Here is a 15,688-nt window from a genome sequence, read left to right on the forward strand (position 1 = left end):
TGTTTATTACAACAGCTTTATAACTAGATTTATATGAGTATAACATTTGTGCAAATAACCAAAACATTATAACACTAAAAGTATGGAAACTTGTTTTGATTGTATTTAATCTTGTACCGATTTCATCTGTTTTGTATAAAAGTAAACGTGTTGAACACAAAGTATAAAGTAGTGTATTCAACATGATCTTGTCGGTATCATTAATATTAATATCGGTTAAAAGTATAAAGCTTGATAACTTCTCAAAAAAAATATCAATTATAATATTATCAAATCAATTTTTTTTAAAGACATTGCTTATATTAATGAATAAAACTGTTCTTAAATAATCATTTTTAGTGAGTACCTATAATTTGTGAAGATTCGAGTAAATATTAGCTCATTACCTCAAATCACATAGAATTTTATCTTATAGACTTGCAATTTGCTTTATTGTAATAAAATAATAATTTCAAAATACACTGTTTTTTAAGTAATAGCAATTGTGCTAATTTTATCATATATGTTAGCTCGTATTAAGCGCATTATTGTAAATTCGATTATTTTATTATAGATACATTTAAAACAAAATACCAAGTTGATGTAGTACATACTGACTAAGCTTATGATAAAATTAAACAGAGTATACTTGCCATGAAAATGTACTACCTAGATCCACGTAATCCTTTTTAATCTTGGCCTATCTCCTTTATGTCTTGTAGAAAAAAACTAAGCGTTTATAAGACACAGGAGTTTTTCAAATTCAACATCAAATTACCGCATTGATATCAAATCCGTTCTATGTGCATATTATTTTTTATAATAAGGCTAAGATCAACCATCTATCTTTTTTTAGTGTGAAGCATTTGGGGCTTTTTCCTATTCACAACAAGCTCTTAAATTTACACGGTGTCGATTTTTTTGTCATTCTTGTATGGAAAATGCAAGATTTTGATGAAGAATTTCACCAGATAAGGATATAAAGGTACACGGATTATGCTTACAATAACATAGTATATGTTTTATTAAATGTATATTTTACATATACATTTTAATTTATATTGAATTTATATTAAATTGTATTATATTTAATTGTATATTGAACAATTTTATCCGCCAAATCTGTGCTGAGTGTTTAAAAACAATTGGCCCAAGTCCATACCTTCCACTAGCTCTTCAAACTCTCCGAATGCAATGCCATTTTCATCATACCAACTGCCTGAAAACGTTTAAATATTTTTATGATTACAAAATAAACTTGTCGCTCTCCGTTGCTGGCCTACATACTTATTGGGGTTTTTTATTCCTTTTGAATATTTTAAATTATGTTATTACTAATCAGTTAAAATGACAAGAAAACAGTAGTTTCAAAACGAGCGTTTAAATAAAACTTACTAAAACGTTTTATTTTATCCGAATATTATTAACCGTAATATTTTATACTGATTGATTCGTCTTTGGAATTAATGAAATACATCTCACGCACTTGGGTAATCAACGTAACTAATTATCTTTGTATTTTATATTTGATATCTTACCACGGCATTGTAAACCTGTAATATTGTTAAACTGTTCTCGGGTAAGTCTTCCAGCTTGGGGATTTTCTCGGTCTACGGTTATACTTAACATCCTCTTACATAAATTCCAGTATGACTAAAATAATATTAACATTTATATCAATACAACAATAAAATTATTTTTCATATAATTTAACATTTTAGTATAATTTTAAGTATATATTATTATAAACAAATAGCTAGTAATTTAATGATTAAATAACTCAGTTTAAATTGTCGTTAAAATTCACGTGCCCTTTACCATGGCCGTCATAATACGTTTAATCTACAGCCAGCAGTGCTAGTTTTTATTGTTCAATATAATATTTGAAAATAATCCGTCTTAATTTTAATGAATAAATAAAATGTCAACGATTTCATTTAAACATTTTTATCCGAAACTGGACACATTTTACTTAAACTCACTAGTATAATAATCATTTTAAAATACTGAAATACCATAAATACATTTGAAATAAACGCGTCAGTATTTTTTTTAAAATATGAATAATTGTCATTTGATGCGTAGGTATAAGAAATCAATTAAAAAATAATTTATATGTTATTAAATAAAAAAAACTTTTATACTGTAGTCGTACTCATAATTATTCAATATAATATTCTATAATAATATAATGATTAAAAAGATAAACCGTTTCGCACATACCGTGGTACTACAATTAATATTACATATGTATTTAAATATATTTGAGATAAAAATTAAATACTGATTACCTGTACGGTACAATTATTCTTCGTTTCGTTTGAACCCGAACCACTGGCATCAGTTGAACCATCATTATTTTCGCCTGCAGACGGTTCGTTTGAACCCGAACCACTGCCTTCATTTGAATCTTCTTCAATTGATCCTGTTTCAGCCTTAACGTTACCTAACACAGAGTATTTACTCGATTTGCCTTTAAACAATTTAGCCGTTAAGCTTTTGGCACGCTTCATTCCAGACGATTCTTGCATTGAACAGAAAAGTACTAAACATAAAACGAATATTGTTTTAGAATTCATTTTAACTTTTAAATACAGGTGTTAGCTATTGAAATAATTGAAAACGCTCTAACGAAAACGTAGTATATAATGATGGTTTTGCTTTAATTTAGTCCACGTTATATAGTACCACATAGTTAAACATTTGTAGTTTGATATCTTACATTGAACTTAGATAAATATCAATATTGATATCATTGTAAGTATAATACATATTCACCTATGTTGTTTTATACACATGTTGTTACTTGTTTTAGATGTCTACAAAAGTTTACTAAAAGTTGCCAATATTTACTATAGTCTACGTATGCTTAAGTATTTTTTACACATGAATGTTTTGTTTAAATGTGTACAACTATTCAGTTATCAAGAGCAAATAACGAAACGAAAAATCAATGGTAAAACACATGTGTTTAACTACAAAAGCTGTGCATGCGGGCTACAAGAAAACATTTGTTTTAAAAATGTGCAGTACAATTGAATTTATTTAAAAGCAATACCATGTTGTGTTGAATTTGGCTGTGCATTGCCTTTTCATATTTATTTTATTTTACATTGGTATAGAATGCTGCTTCAAAATTATAAATTGTTAGTTAACCATGGGTACACATACAAAACGAATAAAATAAATAAAGTACATCATCGTAAAACAAATACCTTACTTGTTTTAGATGTCTACAAAAGTTTACTAAAAGTCGCCAATATTTACAATAGTCTACGTATGTTTAAGTATTTTTTAGTATGAATGTTTTGTTTAAATATGTACAACTATTCAGTTATCAGGAGCAAATAACGAAACGAAAAAACATGGTAAAACACATGTGTTAAACCACAAAAGCTATGCATGCGGGCTACAAGAAAACATCTGTTTTAAAAATTTACATTACAATTGAATTTGTTTAAAAGCAATACCATGTTTGTTGATTTTGGCTGTGCATTGCCTTTTCATGTTTATTTTATTTTACATTAGTATAGAATGTGGGTACACATACAAAGCGAATAAATTTAATAAAGTACATCGTCGTAAAACAAACACCTAACTTGTACGCTCCATGTTAAAGCTAAAATAGATTTTGATTTTTATGATTCATACCATAATTGGGACAAAATACCCCATATGATAAACTTTTTTTAAGTTTGGTTGGAAACAAAGCACATTTTTTTTTAATTAATATTTTATGTTAAAAATTAATAACATTATTCCTAAGTAATAAAAATAAAAGCTCTTGCCAATGTATTAGCTTGGATAAATATATAATATATTTTGAATTAATACTTACTAACTTGCTTACTTGAGTATAGTAAAAATAATCACTTAACATTATAATAAATCTACACGGATTAACACAAGTTTCTAAATTAGATATTCTAAATTTCTAAAAAAGGGTATTTAGTAAACAAAGATTTTATCATTAATTATATTTTCTAATCATATTTGCCAAAAGTGAAAAATATAGGTTTTATATCTTCCGTATTTGTTAATTTATTCATTGTTCATAGATCAGTATTCGTACTTGAAAAAAAGTGCTTTAATAAAACACAAGTTTGAAAAATTCACCCTTCCCCTTTAAAATCGAAAGGAACACTCCGAAAAAATGACATAGTTTTCAAACTTAAAATTACGACGCTCTATAACTTTTTCAAAAATAGTCAAATTATTTCCAAATTTTTGTTGCATTTAATCACTGCAAAAACTATTTATGAAGTTTCATGTGGCTAGTGTAAAATTTTTAATTTATGACTCGTGTCGTTTTTGAAATGACCGATAAAATTACAAAATAGAAGCATCAGAGCGTAAATTGAAAGTGATTTTATCCGAGAGGCCCAGTACAGTAGAATATAGGCATAATGGAATCAAAGCAACGAGGCGACGAAGAGGTCACAGGTTTACACTCTACAGGAATTGTTATAAATCAAAATGAATAAACTCACTTTCAAATAAACGCTTTGATGCTTTTATTTTGTAATTTTATCGGTCATTTCAAAAACGACACAAGTAACAAATTTGAAATTTTACACTAGCCACAAGAAACTTCATAAATAGTTTTTACAGTGATTTTTAATTTCTTGTACTCAACATTTGTATTTAATAGGAGTCTGACAAGTTTAGTTTTCACACAGAACACGTAACTAAGTATACAATTATTAAATTTGTCAAAAAGACATTTTTGAAAAATCGGTCACCTAAGTCGTTTCTGAAATGACCGATTCAATTTAATACTTTCTAACTTTGCTGGCTTACACTGTGCTTGGTTTGGATTGTACTGGCTTGAAAATACTAACTACTGATTTGCATCGAAGCGTTTTTACAAAAGTGATTTTATCACTTTCAGTTTTAAAAACTCCTGTAAACCTGTGACCTCCCCGTTCCCACTATGCCCCGAACCCACTATACCCCGACTCCACTGTACTGGTTTTTAAACTTAAAATTACAACGCTCTATAACTTTTTCAAAAAATAGTCAATTTAGTTCCAAATAGTGATGGGAATCGGAAAATCCGGATTTTCACAAAAAACGCTTTTTAAGCTACTTAAAAATCATTTAAGTGTTAAATAATTTTACAATATAAAGCTCTATATCTAAGTAACATTTTTTTGATAAATATGTGAAAATAAAACAAAACACCAAAGAGATAAACTTCTTTTGAATTTCGGGTTTGTTGTAATCCGAAAATTCGAAATCCGAAAGCATTTTATAGACAAAGTTAAGAGTTTTTTTTAAAAATTTTTATTAACAAATTTTACTTAGGTACACATCTTTATATTGTAATAGTATTTAACAATTATATGATTTTCAAATGACTTAACAAGCGTTTTTTTGAAAAATCCGGATTTTCGGATTCCCATCACTAGTTCTGAATTTATATAGACGTTGAAAAAACCAAAGATGATCATAAACCATTTCCCCTAAGAGAGTTAGATACTTTTTTATTAGGTTCATTAGTTTTCCCCGCTAACTTGTACGACTTAAGATCTGAAAACTAGACCAAAGATGGATCTAAAACGGTCTTATAATACACACAAGTTTCATAATGGCAACTAACGTACATCTTGTTTTCTATTACACTGTTTTTATGTAAACAGAAGAGTGGACTAAATAATTGGAAGAATCCAAAGGTCTATTTAAAACATGGAAAATGAGTCAATGCGAATATACACCTACAATTATGTACTTTTTGTAAATCGTTTCAGCGTGGATAAATAATTTGTTTAATTTTTAAGTATTACATTTGGTATACAGTGCTTGTAGATATATTATTTTGTGCGTAACTTTGAGTGTATTTAGAAAAAAAAATTGGTTACTTTGTGACAATGTACAAATTGGACGACCTTAGAACTAATCTATTACTACTGTCAAAACTTGAAACCCTCCAAACAAACTATTCATGATTGAAAAAAAACTAGTGTAGCCAGGATTTTGTTTTAGGGACGGGCTAATATTCGATTTACCAAAATTATCATAATATTGCACTGTATTTATTCTGTGTTCATTGTGTACATAGGTGTGAAGTAGAATCTTTGAAACTGGTCGGCTTAACAGGTGTACTATCAGGTGGCTCATCAGGTGGGATTCGAACTCTGAAGTCCCGCGTGCCACTATACAGGGTGATCCAACTAACGTAAGACACTCATTTTCACTGAAAGTATGAATATTTTGCGAATTTTTTTTTTCCTAAAAATTTTAGGTACATATTTAGCTACATTTTTCAATATTTAGAAAAATTTTATCTTCAACCCTTATACGTTAAATAAGTACGAACCTCGTTTTTTCAAATGGGAACATATGTTTAAAATTCCATAAATATAAAGACAAAAAATCTAAAAAAATGTTAGCGTTTGAATTTTTAGTTTTCATCCATTTGTTCGCTGTTTATGACTTTGTAAAGATTTGAATTTTTGTCTATATTTCTTAATAATTTCATTCGATTCGACAAAGACAAGTAGTTTTATTACGACGGTCATCACATCAAATATAATAATAATTTGATGTTAACGCATTCCGTATCATAATCAGATATAATAAATAACCATACATTATTAGACGAAAGGTAGACTGTTACGGATAACGGACTTTACACTTTAACCTAATCTAGCTGGAGCTAGTCATTAGCTGGTTATCTCGGATAACAATCTAGTATCTAAACTATGCATCAGTTACCACGGAATAATCGAGTGACCCGTACCCATAATATATTTTATTATTTGTACAAAATCGCATTATATTTATTATTTGTACATAACCTCATCGCTAACAAATTTCGACTTCGAAGTTCACACGTTTTCCATTGGTGAAATGAGAAATTGCAAACTTAATTAAAAAATGTTAGTAAATTTACATTATACTTTATAGTAAATATGATAGCATGCTTATTGTAGTTATGTCATAACTCGTTATTTTATAATTTTTTAAATATATCAATTGATAATATTTGCTCTCGACTTTATTTTGACGTTACATTCTTGGACACACCATTAATTTAATAGGTAAGTGTATTAAAGTTTAATAGATAATTTAATACAATACGAATTCAATTAGCTTTTTTATTTTAGGTTGAATGCTTTTTTCCGAAAATCTTTTATCATTTAAAAATCAATGTTATCATGTCAGAAATATCTATGGCGTTGAGAATAGGCTATACCAATTACTATGGAAATGTCTTTTCAATTGGACCCAAGACTGATGACCTTACAATTTTATATCAAGGTGTAAATTATAAATATAAAGCATTAATTTAATAGGTAAGTTTATTAGAGTTTAATGGGTAATTTAATACGGTACGATTTCAATTAGCTTTTTTAATTTAGGTTGAATGCTTTTTTACTAAAAATATTTCATCTTTTAAAAACCAATGTTATCATGTAAAATTGGTTTTGAGTATGACATATCAATTGCTATGGAAAAGTCTTTCCAATCGGACCCAAGACCTTACAATTATATATCAAGGTGTAAATTATAAGTATAAAACATTTATTTCTAATGTGACATTTTTTCATTTGAATGTATAATATCAACACTAAGCAATTTGAATGAAAAGTGTGTTGTGTTAACTTAAAATAATTATTAATGCATGTATTTGTGTATGTGGGTTGATAATACTCATATACCCGTTCATTTATTTTTAAAAATATCAGTAATTAATGTATGAATTTCATACTACTACATACAAGGAATCACTTCTTGATTATACCAATATTTATAATAATATGTAAGTATATTATTTTTATTTGATTAAACTTATCTAAGGTAGTTCAAATGTCTGCTTTCAGTTTAGTTATTTCTTACAATGATATAACCCATATATTGTGTGTCTGACATACATTACGCATTAAGTTTTAGCTATAACTGACACAGGTATTTGGCTATCAAAGTTAAATTTTATTAATATACAATAATTCTCTCTTTAAAAAAGTAGTAATTCTATTAATTTGTATTTAATGAATTCAGTAAATCAAGTAAATTATTTTTTTGAACTTGCCTAAGATAATTCTTATAGTTAATTTTATTTATTGAATTTTGATATTGTTAGATTTGTTAATTACCAACGATTGTTAAAAGAAAAAAATTTAAACCAGTATTATAGAAGTTGAACCATTTCAAATGTATTGATATTGTTTTTGATTGAATATTTTCAAAATAGTAACAGTTGTAATTTTTAAATTTATTGTTGTATTAATAATTAGTTTATGAATATTTTATTAGTTAAATACTTATATTATCAGACAAAAGATTATTATTGTTCTTTAAATGTTATACTATACTATATATTTGTCGTTGAAATTTATCAACACAATTGTTTGACTATGTGTTATCAATGTTCAAATTTTGTAAAGTACATAGTAAAAATTAATAAAAATTGTTTTTTACCTCTTTAAAGTAGGAAAATTGTCGCATACGCATTACAGCAAATATTCTTTTAACCATTATTTGCATCATTAAAGGTAAACAAATTTTATTTTTAACAACTATGCATTATAAGTTAGTATAATTGATTTTATAATTATTTGTATTTATACATAAATATAGTATACATGTATGTATGTGTAAAAAATCAGACAAACTTGTCGCGTACAAATTCCATAAAATTTAAATTCTTAAAAATGTGTTTTATTACAGAGTAATTGTTAAATTTAGATACTACAATTTAGCTAAGGCTATTTTTGATTTAATATTGCCACTTTTACATAATCTTAGTAAAATGTACCCGTTATAATAGTTTAGTAATGTCAATACTTTAATTTGTATAGTAAACAAGGAAATATCAAATAATGGTTTTCTTTTTAAACAACTAAAATCTATTAAGCTTTTAATTTTCTAGATATTAAATAGTGAAAAAAATAATAAAAATAAGAAAATACTGATTTTACATAAAATCAAAATAAGCAGATTCAACTGTAAAAGAATTAACTTTTCAATTTGAAATTTTTGAAACAGACATATTTTATTATAAAGGCTTTAGAATCACTATTATTATAACATTATACACCTTATAAGTTATACTAATAATTAGTAAGTACTAATAAAAAGATTAGAAACATATAAACTATTTAATTTAATAGTTATTAATAAAATAAAAAAGACAAGTTCTGATAATTTAATGTTTGCGTGACACAAACCCTAACTTTATTTCTGAAGTTTGAGTATCACTGTGTGATTTTGTGTAATTGAGTCACAAACTATTGATCCATATTTTTATTAACGGGATCTTAATAAGAAATAACTTGACTTAAAAAAAAATGAAATATCAAATCTTTTTTGCCAACAGGATGGGGAAAACAGAAAAAAAAGTAAAAGTACTTTGAATCACAGTTTGGAACTACCGGCTTAAATTAAGTCGATAATTAATACAATTTCAAACTTAACTGTGATTTTGTTGTAGGTTCCTAAAACACTGTTTACAAACATCTAGTCTTAAGACATCTTAATCATTTAAACACAGTCCACTTTATTGCATTATTTTTTATTAACAAAGTTGTTTATATAATAAAAAAAAGTTAGTTATAAATGTAAAATAAGCAACATTTTAAATATTTACTGTAGAATTAAATTAGTAAGCAAATTAAATCCAAAATTACTTATTTAGTGTAAATTGTTTAAAACAATTATTTGAGCACAGAACATATTTTGAATAAATTGAACATAACTAAACAAATAATAGTAGCGCTTCGCGACGCTTGTCCATTCAATGTATGCACTTATGAGATTGTAAGCCAAATTTTAAAGCTATTGTTTACTACCTATAAAAACTAAAAATTATAATTTTCAAATAGCATAATAATGATCTGTTGTACTGTGCTGTTACTTGTTGAATGTAGAACATAGATAGTAGAAAAATATGATAACTAATGATAATAATATTTTGTATTATCATCATAGCAGCAGTTATCAACCTACTTGTACCACGGTTTTTGATTGTTGTGGTTAAATAGCCATTCGTTAGCTGCTGTCAATATAGGTCTGTCAACCTACCTGTCATGACGGTGTGTTAGAAAAGTCGGTAATCTATAAATATGAAACGCTGGTCAAACAAAATATCACAAAACATTGTATTGTGTTTGGTTATCTGTGTACTCATCTATCGGACAATGCGATCATAAATAAGTATTTTATTGGCTCCCGGTCTTTGGAATACCAAAGAAATATAACAATATTTAAGAGAAAATGTAATATCTTTACAAAGTCATAGCTAACGACTAGATGGATAAAAATTAATAATTCAAACGATAATATATTTTAAAAATGTTTGCCTACAAATTTATGGAATTAAAAACATATGTTGCCATTTGAAAACGTGAACTTAGACCCTTTTTATCGTAAAAGGGATGAAAATAAAAAATTTCGAAGCATTTAAAAATATAGTAAAACTTATACCTAAAAGAATAGGAAAAAATGTTTTTTCAAAATATTCATATTTTCCGAGAAAATGAGTGTCTTACGTTAGTTGGATCACCCTGTATATATATATATATATATATATATTCCATAGCACTTTGTTTGGTCACTGGATATGAAAAAAACAAATCCCTTAAAGTGGTTGAAGGGAATTTGCGGTAGTACTAGCCTAAGCAAAATTGCATATTTTTTTTGATAATATATTTTTTCATACATGAGTTAATCTCTCATTAAGATTTAAGTTAGGTTACTATACCTACAGTGTATTGTTAATTATTATTACCTACTTCACCATCATATATACCCTAATAAAATATATTTTTAACTATTATAGTAATTTAAGTAGTTTTTTTGGATTTCTATCCCTGCACACGTTATACCTAAATGTTTGATATCGATCTATTTAATGCACAGGCTTTTAAGCAGTCTCATACAATTTACCATGATTATTGTCGATACTCTTGGGTCAAGAGTCAACGTGAACCACTGGTATTTTTTTACAATATTATAATAATAAAAAGATTTTAGTGCTTTATTGGTGTATAATACAAATTTATTGAAAAAATCGTTACATGATAAAAACACACGTTATAAACATGCAATGTCAATACACCTAACAATATTTTGCTGAAGTTTATTTCCCATCCTGTAAATAAAATACAAAATAAAATCATTATTCATATTTTTTTGTCGGCCAGAGAAATAATATACTGTCGTCCAAATAGTCCCGCGACTTTCAAAGAAATTCACATTGAAGAGATATAACTATTATTTTTTGTCAAAAAGAGGATTGTAATTTATTTGCAATTTCTCGTTTGTTCAAATAATTGTATTTTAACCAAAATTTCTTGTTACAGTATGCCATTTTCGGTTAAAGATATAAATTTGTAAAATTAGTATAACTTCCCTAAATTGTCAATATATTTCATTTGTATATCATACAGTAAAATCAACTTTATCCATTTTATCATTTCCAGGTACTTAATTTATACCAAAAATCAACGAACAATTCTGATTAGAATATTTTTAGTATATCTGGTACGCATATACGATACCGTAAAAACAACCAAGTAGTAAATTCATGTAATATACGTACAGAGGATATAGGCGGGTCGCCATTACTCGGAGGGCGATCTCTTCTGGGATCATACTAATTTGTAAACAAAACAAAATTTAATTAGTTAGTTTTTTTTATGAAGATACAATATGTTTGTTGTAAACCACCTCATGATGGCAGCTTTGGCCATTCGAGGCCCGTTAAGCAACAATATGATAATAATTAATTTGTTATATAATGGCAGAAAGTTAGTCCATATTTATTAAAAGTAGAATTTCAGGTTATGAGCTAATGTCCAGTTAAATCATCATTTAGGTGTTTTAAACTAATCTATTTTTTTTTTTTTTTAAGACATATTTTTTATTCACGGCTAAAAATGACGATTTTTATATAGGTATTTTTTTTATTGAATGATTTAGCTTTTCATCAACAGTTAAACACTTTTATATATTTTCTTGAAAATAATATATATTATTATTATTAACTAAATGTTAATTTTAATTAAATTTACCGGTGTAGGTGGTTTATCATTGGATCCTGGCGGTGGTCTAGGCGGATCCTGTAAAATAAAAATTTCAAGAAAATTGAATTATAACCAAATATTAAATAACACAATTTTTTTAATTAACGTTATTAATTATTATATACTTAACGGATAATAGAACTCAAATTTCAAGTGGGTCAAAATTGAACGGAAAAGGGTAACCGTTTTTTTCCCAATATGGCGGCCACCAGTTTGATGTTTTGAAATCTGATATTTATTGTTAACGCTCATAAGGGCAATAGTACAGCTCCCAATAATTATGTTCATAAGACAGAATTAATAATTGTGTTCAGAGAAAGACCATTGGGAAAACACTAATCAGAAAGTGTGTCAAGATCGTTTTGAAGAGCCAACACGAGTGTTCAATTATTGAATTAATCACTTTGTACATTTTTAAATCATCAGCAAATAATAAGAAATTACTACTAGGCAAAATGTCACCCAGATCATTCAGGAACACTGAAAACGATAATAACGGTGATAGATAAAAACCACCTTGTGGTATCCCTGATGTCACTTCAATGGTTTTAGATAACATACCATTTGTTCGCACTCGTTGAGTGTATGAAGTAACATATTATGATTTTATCCAAGACACCAAAGGCTCGCCCAATCCAAACCATATTCTTATCTTATTAACTATAGTCCGTTATGATCTACCGAGTCAAAAGGAATAGGATAGTATAATAGTATATCCCGGGATTAGGTTTAAACTAATGATATACGATTAATTATTTCAGTCTAACCCTAACCGTTAGATTTTTAGGTACTTAATTTACACCAAAAACCAACGAACAATTCTGATTAGAATATTTCTAGTATATCTGGTACGCATATACGATACCGTAAAATCAACCAAGTAGTAAGTTCATGTAATATACGTACATAGGTTACTGGCGGGTCTCCATAAAACGGAGGGTCTTTCGTCCTGGGATCATACTAATTTGTAAACAAAACAAAATATTTGAATTAGTTTTTATTTTTACGTAGGCACAACATGTTAGTTGTAACCCGTCCGGTGATAACATCTTTGACCATTCCAGACCCGTTAAGCTACAATATGATGATGCTGATATCTTGTTGTGTAATGGCAGAACTTGATGTGACAATTTTTGTCAATAATTAATCGTGTAATTAAGTTCCAAAATTAGTAGGTAATACACAAAGTGGCAAAACATGATGGGTTTAGGTGGTTTCATTATTAAACTAAAATTTTTAATATGGGAGTTACTACTTAAAAAGTTATTTTTCTGATTTTTCCAACAAAAAAAAAGTGATTGGATGTCTTAAAACGCTATGGCATCCTTAAAAAATAAATGTATGGATTATATTCAAATTGCTGGTATCATTAGGAATACATAAACAGTACTTCAAAAACAAGATAAAAAAATTTAAGAATTTTACTATTAATTACAAAAATATAATGTATTTCCCAGAAAGATTGGAAAATTGACACCATAATCAATTTATGCCATCCTATCACATCTATATAATTTTTTATTTACAAGGTTGTGCTATATAAAAATATATTTTTTTACATATACACACGCACATATCTATGTATATAAATATATATATATATGTATTTTATTTTTACAACAATACTATTTTAAGTTTACATGTAATAAACATTAAGCAAATTGCGAGTCCCTGAACTAAAATTTGATTCGATTTAAGGTTATGAACTGATGTTAACTTGAATCATCAAAAATTATACTAAGCAAGAGTATATTTTTTAATCATGAACAGTTTTATTTGTTAAAAGAAACAAAAACATTTTTTTTAAGATAATTTTTTACGAATGAATAAAACGATTTTCATATTTTTGTTTTTATTGAATGTTTCGGATTTTATCAATTATTAAACTCCTTTAGTATATTTTTTTGAAATTATTACAAGTATAACATTATTAAAAATATTAATTATAATTAAATTTTACCCCTGGTTCGGGTCCACTGCAATTTATACTGCCAATCAATGCCTGAAAAAAAAAATCAATTTCAAGCAAAATTAATTATAAATAAATGTTGAATAACAATATTTTTTTTTTTTTTTGCAACGTTATTAAGTTTTATACTTAACCGATAATATTAACAGTATCGTCAAGACCATGTTGAATAAACGGGCCGACATAATGGAATACTTTGTGTGTGTGAACAGAAATTTTTCAATTGGTCAAAATTAAAAAATTCACTATGCCCAAATAAAAAGACTACTATGTATTTTGCGTTCAACTCGTTTACTTTTATATCCAATAGTAACTCAAATCAGGTTAAATGCAATCAAAACAAGTTGCTATGTTTGTTATATCATACGTAAATAAATGGGTTAGTATAATATACAAAACAAATATTTGTATTATTTTTGGATATTGCACAAAAGTTCAATTTTGCGTGCGCCGTGGTTATGTAATAATTTTTTGGACAATATTGAGGTCCGAGTGGGTAAATTTCAACAAAACCTAGACATCTTTTGACGTTTTTTTACATGGTGTTGTGATCTATGTCACCGATGATGTCGTCGTAAAACAAATACCTAACTTGTTTTAGATGTCTACAAAAATTTACTAAAAGTTGCCAATATTTACAATAGTCTACGTATGTTTAAGTATTTTTTAACATGAATGTTTTGTTTTAATATGAACAACTATTCAGTTATCAGGAGCAAATAACGAAACGAAAAAACATGGTAAAACACATGTGTTAAACTAAAAAAGCTATGCATGCGGGCTACAAGAAAACATCTGTTTTAAAAATTTACATTACAATTGAATTTGTTTAAAAGTAATACCATGTTGTGTTGAATTTGGCTCTGCATTGCCTTTTCATGTTTATTTTATTTTAAATTAGTATAGAATGTGGGTACACATACAAAGCGAATAAATTTAATAAAGTACATCGTCGTAAAACAAACAACTAACTTGTACGCTCCATGTCAAAGCTAAAACAGATTTTGATTTTTATGATTCATACCATAATTTGGACAAAATACCCCATATGATAAACTTTTTTAAGTTTGGTTGGAAACTAACCACATTTTTTTAAAATTAATATTTGATGTTAAAAACTAATAACATTTTTCCTAAGTATTTAAAATAAAAGCTTTTGCGAATGTATTAGCTTAGATAGATTAGCAATATTTACAATAGTCTACGTATGTTTAAGTATTTTTTAACATGAATGTTTTGTTTAAATATGTACAACTATTCAGTTATCAGGAGCAAATAACGAAACGAAAAAACATAGTAAACAAAGATTTTATCATTAATTATATTTTCTAATCATATTCGCCAAAAGTGAAAAATATAGGTTTTATATCTTCCCTATTAGTTAATTTATTTATTGTTAATAGATCAGTATTCGTACTTGAAAAAAAGGACTTTAATAAAACACAAATTTGCTAAATTCACCCTTCCCCTTTAAAATCGAAAGTAACACTCCGAAAAAATGACATTGTTTTTAAACTTAAAATTACAACGCTCTATAACTTTTTAAAAAATAGTCAAATTAATTCCAAATTTATATAGAATATTCTTTTAACATAGAGCTACCGATAAACGTGGATAAAACCAAAAGGCAAAGATGATCAATGATCATGAACCCTTTCCTCTAAGAGAGTTAGATACTTTTTTATTAGGTTCATTAGTTTTTTTGGCAAAC

The 15,688-nt window shown here is 27.0% G+C and overlaps 1 protein-coding gene across 1 annotated transcript; it reads right to left on the reverse strand.

Annotated features, from left to right (window-relative positions):
* Nucleotides 1-1,048: 1,048 nt before the first annotated feature.
* On the reverse strand, nt 1,049-2,615 carry LOC126836898 (uncharacterized). The gene is made up of 3 exons (XM_050570615.1): nt 2,271-2,615; nt 1,518-1,632; nt 1,049-1,198 (listed from the first exon to the last, which is right to left on the reverse strand). Exons 1-3 carry the CDS (start codon nt 2,556-2,558, stop codon nt 1,089-1,091), a joined length of 513 nt encoding a protein of 170 aa, XP_050426572.1. The 5' UTR covers nt 2,559-2,615; the 3' UTR covers nt 1,049-1,088.
* Nucleotides 2,616-15,688: the final 13,073 nt, after the last annotated feature.

This window comes from Adelges cooleyi, unplaced genomic scaffold, assembly GCF_023614345.1.
Source record: "Adelges cooleyi isolate 19-005CV unplaced genomic scaffold, UGA_ACOO_1.1 ACOO_flye_CR_arks_rails_tigmint_CR_PRNA_247, whole genome shotgun sequence".
Lineage (NCBI taxonomy): Eukaryota > Metazoa > Arthropoda > Insecta > Hemiptera > Adelgidae > Adelges > Adelges cooleyi.

Coding starts and splice junctions, on each gene's coding strand:
- LOC126836898 (XM_050570615.1), bottom strand. CDS start 2,558: ATGAATTCTAAAACAATATTCGTTTTATGTTTAGTACTTTTCTGTTCA. Junction 1,633..2,270: donor AGAATAATTGTACCGTACAG/GTAATCAGTATT, acceptor ATATTATTTTAG/TCATACTGGAATTTATGTAA. Junction 1,199..1,517: donor TACAGGTTTACAATGCCGTG/GTAAGATATCAA, acceptor AAACGTTTTCAG/GCAGTTGGTATGATGAAAAT.